The sequence below is a fragment of the Rhinopithecus roxellana genome, chromosome 15, assembly GCF_007565055.1.
Source record: "Rhinopithecus roxellana isolate Shanxi Qingling chromosome 15, ASM756505v1, whole genome shotgun sequence".
Classification (NCBI taxonomy): domain Eukaryota; kingdom Metazoa; phylum Chordata; class Mammalia; order Primates; family Cercopithecidae; genus Rhinopithecus; species Rhinopithecus roxellana.
Window position 1 is genome coordinate 38,126,994 of NC_044563.1, and position 14,753 is coordinate 38,141,746.

General features: G+C 38.1%; 1 protein-coding gene across 1 annotated transcript in view; it reads right to left on the reverse strand.

The window, feature by feature from the left end:
* Positions 1-12,726: 12,726 nt before the first annotated feature.
* Positions 12,727-14,753, reverse strand: part of DEUP1 (deuterosome assembly protein 1) — a 104,370-nt gene continuing 102,343 nt past the window's right edge. Inside the window, exon 14 of the mRNA XM_010357360.2 lies at positions 12,727-13,663. Within this exon, the coding sequence (XP_010355662.1) occupies positions 13,487-13,663 (177 nt within the window). The 3' untranslated portion in view covers positions 12,727-13,486. The remainder of the gene's footprint in view (positions 13,664-14,753) is intronic.

Here is a 14,753-nt window from a genome sequence, read left to right on the forward strand (position 1 = left end):
TTGGTTATAAACTTTATATATAGCAAAGATTTTATCTGGAGCCAAAGAACTGTTTTAGTTTGATTACTCATAATTTTATCTATCAAAATTCCTTGGTAATGATTCATGAAATAATTTATCACGACCAAGAGATATATTTAGGATTAGAAAAGGTTTCAGCTCAATCAGCACTGACTTTTGGAAGATTTTCCTCAAGCTGATGAAAAGGAAGAATTTCCAAGCTGCAATGTTGTTTTTATAACCAACCAACCAAACAAAAACCAAAAGAAATCATACCAAATGGGAAGAATGATAGCTCAGTTCTTTTCTATTTTATCAATTTAATGTATACAGTTTTGTAATGAAGGGAGACCTGTTGTGCATACTTCAAGTACAAAAAAGCCTATTGGTCCTATGTTACATAATAATTTTTTTAGGCAAGTGCTATGGTGTGAGTGTTTGTGTTACCCCAAAATTCATATGTTGAAATATAATCTCCAGTACAATATCATTAAGTGATGGGGCCTTTAGGAGGTGACTAGATCATGAGGACCGATTAGTGATCCTATAAAAAGAGGCCTTAAGAAGCTTGTTTGTCCCTTCTGCCATGAGGACATAGCTAGAAGGTGTCGTCTATGAGGAAGGGCCCTTCATCAGAGACCAAATCTGTTGGTGCCTTGATCTTGGATTTCCCAGCCTCTAGAACTGTGACCAACAATGTTCTGTTTATAAATTACTCACTCTAAGGTATTGTTATAGCAGCCTTAACACTGAGGCAGCAGGTCACCACACCTGATAAAAGAAACATCAGATAAGTGAAAAGCTTAATTCTTCATTTTATTTATTTATTTATTTAGAGATGAAGTCTCACTCTGACACCAGGCTGGAGTGCAGTGGCATGATCTCAACTCACTGCAACCTCTGCCTCCCATGTTCAAGTAATTCTCCTGCCTCAGTCTCCCGAGTAGCTGGGCCTACAGGTGTGCACCACCATGTCCAGCTAATTTTTGTATTTTTAATAGAGATAGGGCTTCACCCTGTTGGCCAGGCTGGTCTCGATCTCTGGACCTAGTGATCCTCCTGCCTCAGCCTCCCCAAGTGCTGGGATTACAGGCATGAGCTACTGCACCTGCCCTAATTTTTCCTTTTATGTGAAACCCATAGAACCAGTAAGTTTGATCTTGGATGAGTTCCTCCTGTTGGGGGAGCAGCCGTTTCATTTCTGTGTGAGTAAACAACATTTGGGAAGTCAGCACATCTGAGCTCCTCTTATTTAGCAGAGGTCTTGGTCATCAGTTGTCAGCAGTCAATATCAAAACAAGTGTGATTCATTGCACACCACACCTTGGTCCTTTGGCATTTTGTTTTTCCTTTCCTTGGCAGGCAAGGGAGAAAAACGTGTCCATCTGAAGTAAGTACAGCCCTTATCATTGGGTGCTTTCCCAGGAGGCTGGGGTTCCTAAGGCAGCAATTCTCAAGGAAAACTCTGGTCTTTGGGCAGAAGCAGGCTTGGGCGTTGTTAGCTTCCCTGTTGCCAGCATTTGGAACTCCCGGGAGGGACAAGTCATCGAGGGGAAAAAAAAAAAAACTTGAACTAGGACATCTGCAACAGAAGGTTGTTTTTGGTGGCAGCCTCGGTGGTGCTGGGAGGAGTCACCTTTTCCTTCAAGAAGCCCTATGTCTGCTAGGGGCAGTGTGGCCTGCTGGAAGCAGCACGGATGTTCGCACTCCACAGACTGGCCATTTTCCAGATACTTGATCTTGAAATACTATCACTCAGTCTTTTAAGTCTCAAAATAAAATAGGCCTAATTCTTACTTTCAAGGTTATTATTAAGATTACATCAAGTTTAAAAGGCACAGATCACCAAAATGGATTCAAGAAGAAATAGAAAATCTGAACAGACCTATAACAAGGAAAGATATTAAGTAATATAAAATTTTCCCACAAAGAAAAGCCCAGACCAGATAGCTTCACTAGTGAATTTCATTGGCATTTAAATAAATAATACAAACTCTTCTAGAAAACAGAGGACTAGGGAAAACTTCCCTATTCACTCTATGAGGCAAAAATTACCCTGATACCGAAGCCAGACAAAGACATGACAAGAAAACTAGAGACCAATATCCCTCATGTATATAGACACAATTCTCAACATAAGCAGAGCAAATCCAGCAATATATAAAAAGAATTATACATCATGATCAAGTAGGATTTATCCCAGAAATATAAGATTGGTTTATCCCTTTTAAAAGTTAATATAGTATACTATATTACTAAAGGACAAAAACCCCATGATCATCTCAGCAGACACAGAAAAAGCATTTAACAAAATCTAATGGCCAATCATAAAAACTCTCAACAAACTAGGACTATATGAGAACTTCTGCAACTTGATAAAAAGCATCTACAAAAAACCTATAGCTAACATCATAATTAATGATGAAAGACTAAAAGCTTTCTCTTAAGATCAGGAACAAGGCAAACATGTCTGCTCTCGCCACTTCTATTTAACATTGTACTGGAGTTTCTAGCTAGTGCAGTCAGGTAAGGAAAAGAAAGAAAACACACCCAGAATGGAAAGGAAGAAGTAAAAAACTGTCTTTATGTAAAGACAACACGACCCTGTATGCAGAAAATTCCGAGGAGCATGTGCGCGCGCGCACACACACACACACACACACACACACACCCACTACTAGAATAAATGAGCTCAGCTGGGTCACAGAATACAAAACCAGTATACAAAAATCTATTGTGTTTCTATATACTAACCATGAACAATCCAATAACGAAATTAAGAAAACAATTCATTTGTAACAGCATCAAATCAGATAAACTATTTAGGAATAAATTTAACAAAAGAAGCATAATATTATACATTGAAAACTAAAACATTTTTAAGAGAAATTAAAGAAGATCTAAATAATGGAATAAATGTGAAATTTCATGTTTACAGATTGGAAGACTCAATATTATTAAGATGGCAATACTGCCTAAACTGAGATTCAATATAGGTCATTTTGGAGAGGACCGCCATCTTAATCTCCACAGAAATCTCAGCAGGCTGACTATTACTATTGTTTTTTTTTTTTTTTTTACAAAAATTGACAAGCTGACAAGCTGATCCTAAAACTTACATGGAAATGCAAAGGACCCAAAATAGCCAAAATCATTTTGAAAGTTGGAGGACTTACACTTCCCGATGTCAAAACTTCTGGCAAAGCTACAATAAGTATGATTGTGTGGTAGTGGCATAAGGAATAACATATAGGTCAATGGAAGAGAATTAAGAGTCCAGAAATAAACCCTTATGTTTATAGCCAATTCATTTTTCAACAAAGGTGCCAAGACAATTTAAAGGGGAAAAAGGATAGCTTTTTTTAAATGTATGGTGCTGGGACAATTAGATATCCACATGTAAAAAGATGAATCTAGACCCTATCACCATACAAAAATGGTAACTCAAAATGGACTGTAGATCTAATGTAAAACTTAAAACTATAACAATTTTAGAAGAAATTATAAAGGATAACTTTGTGACTTGGATTGGGCAAATATTTCTTAGATATGATGCTAAAAGCATAATTTGTAAAATAAAAAAACTAATGAACTGTGCTTTATCAAAATTTAAAACTTATTTGCTTCAAAAGACACCATTAAGAAAATGACAAGTCACAGACTGGGAGAAAATATATGAAATCTTATATCTGATAAAGGATTAATATCTAATATATAAAGAATTTTTATAACTCAACAAGAGAAATAACCTAATTATAAAATTGGCAAAAGATTTAAATAGATGTTTCACTGAAGAATAGATGTGGATGGTCAGTAAGCACACAAAATGATGCTCAACATCATTAGCTACTAGAGAAATGAAAATTAAAACCAGAATGAAATATTCTTTTATACCCATAGAAAATTTCTTTTCAAAGTTAAACATAAATATACCATGTAACTCAGAAATTCCACTCCTAGGAAATGATTCCATAGATATGAAAACATATGTCCCCATGGAGACTTGTGTATTCATAACAGCTTTATTCATAATAGCCCTAAACTGGAAGCAATTCAAATGTCCACCAACTGGTGAAACGGATAAATGAAACATGGTTTATTCATACAACAGAATACTACTGAGCAATAAAAAAGAACAAGATACTGATGTATGCTACAATACAAATCTTGAGAGCATTATGCTAAGATTCAAAAAAACCCCACATACGAATTCATTTATCGAAAATGTCCAGGTAAATCTGTAGAGACAGAAAGTAGTTTAGTAGCTGCCTGAGGTTGGGCATAGGAACAGGGAGTGACTAAAACAGGCATTAGGGATCTTTTTGGAGTGAAGGCAATGTTCTAAAATGGATTGTGGCAATGGCTACATAACTGTAAACTTAGTAAAAATCATTGAAATATACCTTTTAAATGGGTGAATTTTATGGTGTGTAATTATTTTTAAGAAAACTGTTAATGATTGAGTTTAACTTATGTATGGTGGCTGTCACATGGTTCTCAAAAATGATAGTATTGTTCTTTGAGGATGTGCTTTGTCTTCTGAGCTCAGACATAATGCCTCAGAGGGCAAGGATGGCAAATGCTAACAACTAGCATGTACTGAGTACTGACTGTGCCACGCTCCATGCTAACGACATTATGTACATTACATCCTCTAATCCTCACAACAATCATCTGAGGTAGGTAGTATTATTATGCCTGTTCTATAGATAAGGAAATGGAAGCTTTGTTAAGGTCACTGCCCCAAGGCATGGAGAACCTTGTCTCCAACAGGTCTAACTTGTCCTGTTGTACGGAGCACCTTTAAGACCTAAACATTTCTAGTCCACTCCTGGGGTCAGGGAGGTAGCTCTGAGGATCTCCTTAGTTCTATGCTTGGACCTGCTGAAGGCTTCGATGTTTGAAATCCTGCTTTTGGTGTGAAGGTTATAACCAGTATCCATGAAACAGTTTCTGCAGGAAAATGTATTCTGTGCTAAGGTAATAACCAAGCAAATCTGCTTTTCCTTCAGGCCCCTTCCACAACATCTAGGGAAGCTGCTCCATGGCCATGCTTTTGGCCTATGGTGAGCAGAAGGGGAAGAGAGGGGAATAGAGATGGCGAGTAGAGAGGGGAGGTTGGCCTCACTATCTCCCTTCAACATTCAACCAGGACTGCTTGCCTTTTATCTTGATTACAGTATATCGATGCTGGACTTCAGCATATGATTCCTTTTGAACACTGAATCCTGTTCTTAAGCAAAACATATTGAAAACCACAATTTTAAGAAAGTTAGTACCAAGTGAAATGCTGAACTAGTAATTTAAGAGAAGTCTGTGTAGGGACTTAAGTACTAATAGTCCATAGGGGCAAATTCACCATTAGTTCTGGACATAGTCCAAACTCATGCTGTCTTGACTCTGCCAAGTTCTGAGACTATTGTAGCCTAGATGTTTATTTCAACAATTTTCAATTGTATCTTCACCCTGAAAAGAATGAAATGTCATTCCAACTTAGGGGATTATCAAGATATGTATATTTAAACTTTTTCATTGTTTGTATTAGGGATATTAAGGTTTTCAAATTTGTTTATGGAATGCCTTTTTCCTAAACATACTTCTTCCTATTTTCTAAAGATAACACTGGAAAATATTTTCCTCATGTGTAGGCAAGCAATTACTAAATAATTTGAAAGTATCATAACTTTTATTATTTTTCTACATGGAGATTTTGTGAGTACACTAATGGCTTTGGACCTTCTGATGTTTTGTCATCAAACCTGGCTTCTGTGGGTGCAGCTTTGTTCACCAGCTGCTTGTTTACAAGAAGTGATACTGGGAAGTAATAAGAGCTAGAGCCAGGAATCAGAAGTCCAGGGGTTTCCTTTCTAACTCTCTCATTTACCTTGATTGTGAGTAAGTTTCTTAACAGCTCTGATTCCCAGGGACAAGGATATCAGGCTTGCTGACCTCACAGGCTCATTTTGAATTTAAATGAATAATCCTATGGGAAGGTGTTGTGGACAGAATGTTTGTGCCTGCCCAAAATTTATAGAGTCATGCACTGCATAATAATATTTCAATGAACCTAACATATGATGGTGTTCCCATAATATTATAATTCCATATTTTACTCTACTCAGGGGATTTCCCTTTCCTAACCAAGGGAAGCTATGAGTGACTGTACCTGGTGGAATGGTAAACTCCTGCCCAAATACTGTGCTTTTCCACAGTCTTTGCAACTGGCAGACCAAGAAATTCCCTCCCCTGCCTGGCTCGGCAGCTCCCACGCCCATGGAGCATTGCTCACTGCTGTCACAGCAGTCTGAGATAGACCTGCCATGCTGCAGCTTGGTGTGGGGAGGGGTGTCCGCCATTGATGAGGCTTGAGTAGGTGGTTTTGTGCTCACAGTGTAAACAAAGAGGCTGGGAAGCTCGAACTTGGCGGAGCCCACTGCAGCTCAGCAAGGCCTACTGCTTCTCTAGATTCCACCTCTATGGGCAGGGCATATCAGAACAAAGGCAGCCGACAGCCTCAGCTGACCTAAACGTCCCTGTCTGACAGCTCTGAAGAGAGCAGTGGTTCTCTCAGTATGGTGTTTGATCTCTGAGAAAGGATAGACTTTCTCCTCAAGTGGGTCCCTGACCCCCATGTAGCCTGACTGGGAAACACCTCCCAGCTGGGGCCAACAGACACCCCATATAGGCAGGTGCCCCTCTGGGATGAAGCTTCTAGAGGAAGGATCAGGCAGCAATATCCAGCAATATTTGCTGTTCTGCAGCCTCTGCTGGTGATGCCCAGGCAAACAGGGTCTGGAGTGGACCTCCAGCAAAATCCAACAGACCTGCAGCTGAGGGGCCTGTCAGAAGGAAAACTAACAAACAGAAAGGAATAGTATCATCATCAACAAAAAGCACATCCACACCAAAACCCCATCTGTAGGTCACCAACATCAAGGACCAAAGGTAGATAAAACCACAAAGATGGGGAGAAATCAGAGCAGAAAAGCTGAAAATTCTAAAACCTGGAGCACCTCTTCTCCTCCAAAGGATCACAGCTCCTCGCCAGTAAAGGAACAAAACTGGACGAAGAATGAGTTTGACAAGTTGACCAAAGTAGGCTTCAGAAGGTCGGTAATAACAAACTTCTCCAAGCTAAAGGAGCATGTTCTAACCCATTGCTAAAAGGAAGCTAAAAACCTTGAAAAAAGGTTATATGAATGACTAACTAGAATAAGCAGTGTAAAGAAGACCTTAAATGACCTGATGGAGCTGAAAACCACAGCACGAGAACTTCATGAGGCATGCACAAGCTTTAATAGCCAATTCGATTGAGTGGAAGAAAGGATATCAGTGATTGAAGGTCAAATTAATGAAATAAAGCGAGAAGACAGGACTAGAGAAAAAACAGTGAAAAGAAATGAACAGAGCCTCCAGGAAATATGGGACTACGTGAAAAGACCAAATCTACATTCGATTGGTGTTCCTGAAAGTGACAGGGAGAATGGAACCAAGCTAGAAAACATTCTTCAGGATATTATCCAGGAGAACTTCCCCAACCTAGCAAGGCAGGTCAACATTCAAATTCAGGAAATACAGAGAACGCCAAAAAGACACTCTTCGAGAAGAGCAACCCCCAAGACACATACTTGTCAGATTCACCAAAGTTGAAACAAAGGAAAAAATGTTAAGGGCAGCCAGAGAGAAAGGTCGGGTTACCCACAAAGGGAAGCCCATCAGACTAACAGAGGATCTCTCGGCAGAAACTCTACGAGCCAGAAGAGAGTGGGGGCCAATATTCAACATTCTTAAAGAAAAGACTTTTCAACCCCAAATTTCATATCCAGCCAAACTAAGCTTCATAAATAAAAAAGAAATAAAATCCTTTACAGACAAGCAACTACTGAGAGATTTTGTCACCACCAGGACTGTGTTACAAGAGCTCCTGAAGGAAGCACTAAACATGAAAAGAAACAACCAGTACCAACCACTGCAAAAACAGGCCAAACTGTAAAGACCGTCGATGCTATGAAGAAACTGCATCAATTAACAGACAAAATAACCAGCGAACATCATGATGACAGAATCAAATTCACACATAACAATATTAGCCTTAAATGTAAATGGGCTAAATGAACAATATTAGCCTTAAATGTAAATGGGCTAAATGCCCCAATTAAAAGACACAGACTGGCAAATTGGATAAACAGTGAAGACCCATTGGTGTGCAGTATTCAGGAGACCCATGTCACGTGCAAAGACACACATAGGCTCAAAATAAAGGGATGGAGGAAGATCTACTAAGCAAATGGAAAGCAAAAAAAAAAAAAAAAAAAAAAAAAAAAAATGCAGGAGTTGCAATCTAGTCTCTGATAAAACATAGTTTAAACCAACAAAGATCAAAAGAGACAAAGAAGGCCATTACATATTGGTAAAGGGATCAATTCAACGAGAAGAACTAACTATCCTAAATATATATGCACCCAATACAGGAGCACCCAGATTCATAAGGCAAGTCCTTAGAGACCTACAAAGAGACTTAGACTCCCACACAAGAATAATAGGAGACCTTAACACCCCACTGTCAATATTGGACAGATCAATGAGACAGAAAATTAACAAGGATATCTAGGATTTGAACTCAGCTTTGGACCAAGCGACCTAATACACATCTATAGAACTCTCCACCCCAAATCAACAGAACATACATTCTCAGCGCCACATCACACTTACTCTAAAATTGACAACATAATTGGAAGTAAAATACTCCTCAGCAAATGCAAAAGAACAGATATCACAACAAACCGTCTCTCAGACCACAGTGCAATCAAATTAGAACTCAGGATTAACTCACTCAAAACCGCACAACTACATGGGAACCAAACAACCTGCTCCTGAATGACTACTGAGTAAATAACAAAATGAAGGCAGAAATAAAGATGTTCTTTGAAACCAATGAGAACAAAGACACAATGTACCGGAATCTCTGGGACACATTTAAGCAGTATGTAGAGGGAAATTTATAGCACTAAATGCCCACAAGAGAAAGCAGGAAAGATCTAAAACTGACACCCTAACATCACAATTAAAAGAACTAGAGAAGCAAGAGCAAACAAATTTAAAAGCTAGCAGAAGGCAAGAAATAACTAAGATCAGAGCAGAACTGAAGGAGATAGAGACACAAAAAAACCTTCAAAGAAACACTGAATCCAGGAGCTGTTTTTTTGAAAAAATCGACAAAATAGACCACTAGCAAGACCAGTAAAGAAGAAAAGAGAGAATAATCAAATAGACACAATAAAAAATGATAAAGGGGATATCACCACCGATGCCACAGAAATACAAGCTGCCATCAGAGAATAATATAAACCCCTCTACACAAATAAACTAGAAAATCTAGAAGAAATGAATAAATTCCTAGACAAATACACCTTCCCAAGACTAAACCAGGAAGAAGTTGAATCTCTGAATAGACCGATAACAGGTTCTGAAATTGAGGCAATAATTAATAGCCTACCAACCAAAAAAAGTCCAGGACCAGATGGACTCACAGTCGAATTCTACCAGAGGTGTAAAGAGGAGCTGGTACTATTCCTTCTGAAACTATTCCAATCAATAGAAAAAGAAAGAATCCTCCTGAACTCATTTTATGAGGCCAGCATTATCCTGATACCACAGCCTGGCAGAGACACAACAAAAAAAGAAAATTTTAGGCCAATATCCCTGATGAACAGCGATGTGAGAATCCTCAATAAAATACTGACAAACCAAATCCAGCAGCACATAAAAAAGCTTATCCACCTTGATCAAGTTGGCTTCATCCCTGGGATGCAAGGCTGGTTCAATATATGAAAATCAATAAACGTAATCCATCACATAAACAGAATCAATGACAAAAACCACATGATTATCTCAATAGATGCAGAAAACGCCTTTGACAAAATTCAACAGACCTTCAATGCTAAAAACTCTCAATAAACTTGGTATTGATGGAACATATCTCAAAATAATTAGAGCTATTAATGACAAACCCAAAGCCAATATCATACTGAATGGGCAAAAACTGGAAACATTCCCTTTGAAAACTGGCACAAGACAAGGATGCCCTCTCTCACCACTCCTATTCAACACAGTGTTGGAAGTTCTGGCCAGGGCAATAAGGCAACAGAAACAAATAAAGAGTATTCAGTTAAGAAATGAGGAAGTCAAATTGTCCCTGTTTGCAGATGACATGATGGTATATTTAGGAAACCCCATTGTCTCAGCCCAAAATCTCCTTAAGCTGATAAGCAACTTCAGCAAAGTCTCGGGATACAAAATCAATGTGCAAAAATCACAAGCATTCCTATACACCAATAACAGACAAACAGTCAAATCATGAGTGAACTCCCATTCACAATTGCTTCAAGGAGAATAAAATACCTAGGAATCCAACTTACAAGGGATGTGAAGGACCTTTTCGAGGAGAACTACAAACCACTCCTTAACGAAATAAAAGAGGACACAAACAAATGGAAGAACATTCCATGCTCATGGATAGGAAGAATCAATGTCGTGAAAATGGCCATACTGCCCAAGGTAATTTATAGATTCAATGCCATCCCTATCAAGCTACCAATGACTTTCTTCCAGAATTGGAAAAAACTACTTTAAAGTTCATATGGAACCCCAAAAGAGCCCGCATTGCCAAGACAATCCTAAGCCAAAAGAACAAAGCTGGAGGCATCATGCTACCTGACTCCAAACTATACTACAAGGCTACAGTAACCAAAACAGCACGGTACTGATACCAAAACAGAGATTATAGACCAATGAAACAGAACAGAGTCCTCAGAAATAACACCACACATCTACAACCATCTGATCTTTGACAAACCTGACAAAAACATGCAATGGGGAAAGGATTCCCTATTTAATAAATGGTGCTGGGAAAACTGGCTAGCCATATGTACAAAGCTGAAACTGGATCCCTTCCTTACACCCTGTACAGAAATTAACTCAAAGTGGATTAAAGACTTAAATGTTAGACATAAAAACCCTAGAAGAAAACCTAGGCAATACCATTCAGGACACAGGCATGGGCAAAGACACCAAAAGCAATGGCAACAAAAGCCAAAATAGACAAATGGGATCTAATTAAACTAAACAGCTTCTGCACAGCAAAAGAAACTGTCATCAGAGTGAACAGGCAACCTACAGAACGGGAGAAAATTTTTGCAATGTACCCATCTAACAAAGGGCTAATATCCAGAATCTACAAAGAACTTAAACAAATTTACAAGAAAAGAACAAACAACCCCATCAAAAAGTGGTCAAAGGATATGAACAGACACTTCTCAAAAGAAGACATTTATGCAGCCAACAGACATATGAAAAAAAAAGGTCATCATCACTGGTCATCAGAGAAATGCACATCAAAACCATAATGAGATACCATCTCACATCAGTTAGAGTGGCGATCATTAAAAAGTCAGGAAAAACAGATGATGGAGAGGATATGGAGAAATAGGAATGCTTTTACACTGTTGATGGGAGTGTAAATTAGTTCAACCATTGTGGATGACGGCGTGGCAATTCCTCAAGGATCTAGAGCTAGAAATACCATTTGACCCAGTGATCCCATTACTGGGTATATACCCAAAGGAATATAAATCATGCTACTATAAAGACACATGCACGTTTATGTTTATTGCTGCACTTCACAATAGCAAAGACTTGGAACCAACCGAAATGTTCATCAGTGATAGACTGGATAAACAAAATGTGGCACATATACACCATGGAGCCTTAAAAAAGGATGAGTTCATGTCCTTTGCATGGACGTGGATCAAGCTGGAAACCATCATTCTCAGCAAACTATCACAAGGACAGAAAACGAAACACTGCATGTTCTCACTCATAAGTGGGAGCTGAACAATGAGAACACATGGACACAGGGCGGGGAACATCACATACCAGGGCCTGTCGAGGGGTAGGGGGTTGGGGGTGGGATAATATTAGGAGAAATACCTAATGTAAATGATGAGTTGATAGGCACAGCAAAACAAAATGGCACATGTATACATATGTAACAAACCTGCACGTTGTGCACATGTACCCTAGAACTTAAAGTATAATAAAAAAAAAAAAAAAAAAAAAGAAGAAGAAACGAGAGAGATACTTCCTCTCTGCCATGTGAAGATACATCAAGAAGGTGTCTGTCAACAAGCCTGGAAGTGGGCCCTTGCCAGACACCAGATTAGCTGGCAACTTGATCTTGGACTTCCCAGCCTTCTGAACTGTGAGAGATAAATGTTTGTTGTTTAAGTCACCCAGTCTGTAGTATTTCTGTTATAGCAGGCTGAACTAAGACAAACATCAAGAGCTATACGAATACGTCTTTTCTTTTTCTTCCAACGTCCAGAGCTCTACAAATACATGTGGTCGTGTCATCTGAAGTCTACAATGCTCTGCATTTTTCACGTGAAAATGACACTTGTTACCTGATAGCATTTTGGTTTATCTTTCAGTATGTTGAGATTGTTTCTTTAAAGGGAAATAGAAAACCATAAAAGCTGTAGTAGGACTTAACTTTTTTCATAATCTCTCTTCATATATATATATATATATAAACACACACACACACACACACACACCAAACTCTTAAAGTATATTCTATTATTGCTGTGTATTTGTAACTTCTGTTTTATTGTTCACAGCCATGCTATTACTGTTCTATACAGATTTAGCATTTATGCTTCAAGTCCATTGAATTTGACATTCCTTCATTGCATTAAAAACAGAGGTGATTACAAAGAAAAATGTAGCAACAGTAATGCTTCATATTTCCTTTATCTTGTTCGTGTCCATGAAGTAATTAGTACTAACAAAAAAGCATTAATTTTTGGCACATATATTTTAGGTTTGTAAATTGCACATTCCATGTACCTTCATTGTGTTGAAACAGACAGACATTATAAAGGTGAATGTAAAAACAGTAAAGCTATAGCTTTTTTTTTTTTTTTCAAAAAATTGTAGAATTTTAGAGTGTTTACATAACTGGAAATACTTAAATATTTTTATTTATAAAATCCTTGAGTTTTCAAAACCAGTACAACTGAGCTGCCTTTGAGTGCTTTGTATCTGGAATATAGCACTTCCCTTTCCCTTATTTTGTGTAGCTGCTGAGGAAATGGGTTTTCAGTATACATGATTCAAGTGGGGAAAAAACTGCATATTTAATTCCAACATATTCCTTAGACTGGAAAAAAAAATCTCTTTTGGAATAGTCATGTTTATTTTATAGTAACTCTACAGCAGGACAATTTAGCATGTTAATGCAGAAATGCAAACAGCTTTATCGAACAAAATACTTACTATTTTCTAGCTGCCTTACCAAAATTATTTACTCAAGGAAACAGAACAGAATTTCTTGATTTCATTAATCATTAATCAGCTTTGTAAATATTTTACCAGAGCTTTTTTTCTTGGTTGGGGGCGGGGGAAGCAAATAAAAAAGTTTAAAAGCTCATATGTGTCTATTTTGTTTTAGCTTGGAGTATTTATTAAGAGTAAATTCTGTGTGTCTTTGCAGTTCATCAATATGTGTATTTAGAAGTTTTTCAAGTTCTTTTGCTCGTTTCTCTTCTTCCAGAAGGAAATGCTGTGCAGCCAAAGATGCTGGGAAGGACATATCTGGGGGAGACTAAAGAGAGAAAGAAAGAAAAGTGAATGAGGAATACAGAGCTTTTAAACATCTTCACATTTCCAGGCATGCTTCATCCCTGACATACTGTCAAACACTGCAGCTCTTAATGAAAGAACACATCTTGGGCTGAATTCCTACTACTAGTGTAATTCAGTTACCAGTAATGAAATCTTCAAGGAACTAAGTAAGACATCACAGCACCATTACATTAAAAAGCTCTAGAAATGAGCATTGTATTGTCCAACCGCAAATGCAGGGACAATGCACTCACCATGGAACCTGCCTAAAATATGCTGCAATCATTTGCAAAGCCAGTGATTTTCATTTGAAAATAGGCAACTCCAAAAAGTTAAAGTAAAGATTATAGTGGAATTGCACCAGAAGGTTTATATAGAAAATAAGGACTGGCTTTGACAGGGCAAATCAATGCTTGGAGTTAGCCAGGTGAGAAGGCTGGCTGCATGATATGTCTTGGGGTGGAGGTGGCTCCCTAGTAGGGACGGCTGTGATGCTGGCATGTATCTTGTTTGTCTTATCATAGAAAAGAAAGTATCAGGGACGAGTGCCCCAATTCCAGCCTTCATGGTGACATGAAAATGCAATTTAACGGTTTGTGACCTGTTTAGTGCTTATTTACAAAAAGTAAAAATAAAAATCTGTAGCTAAGGAATAAAGGACAACATCAGATAATTTTACAATTCTTCATTTTAAAAAGCCACATACAAAAATTAAGTAATTTTTTTTTTAGTTGGGGAAATTTGTACTTTAATTTTCCAGTTCTGTGTTACTATATTCTTCTTTGACTTTCATTTTGGTAGGAAGAATGGGACTTTATGTAGTGTTTGGGGAGTTGACAATCTGTATACATGTGAACCTTGTTATAGGTGGATTTTGTTTACCAATCTGGCCCCTGCCAAAACTAGGGATCATGTGAATGATGGAGTACTGCACACTTTTCCAACTAGTAGCCCCAACTGTAGCTGCTGTGTCAGGGATAGTATCTCTACTAGAGAAGACTATCACAGCCTGAGGTAGATGGTATGCTACTACTGATCTGGCAAATGCTTTCTTTTTAATATTGGCAAAT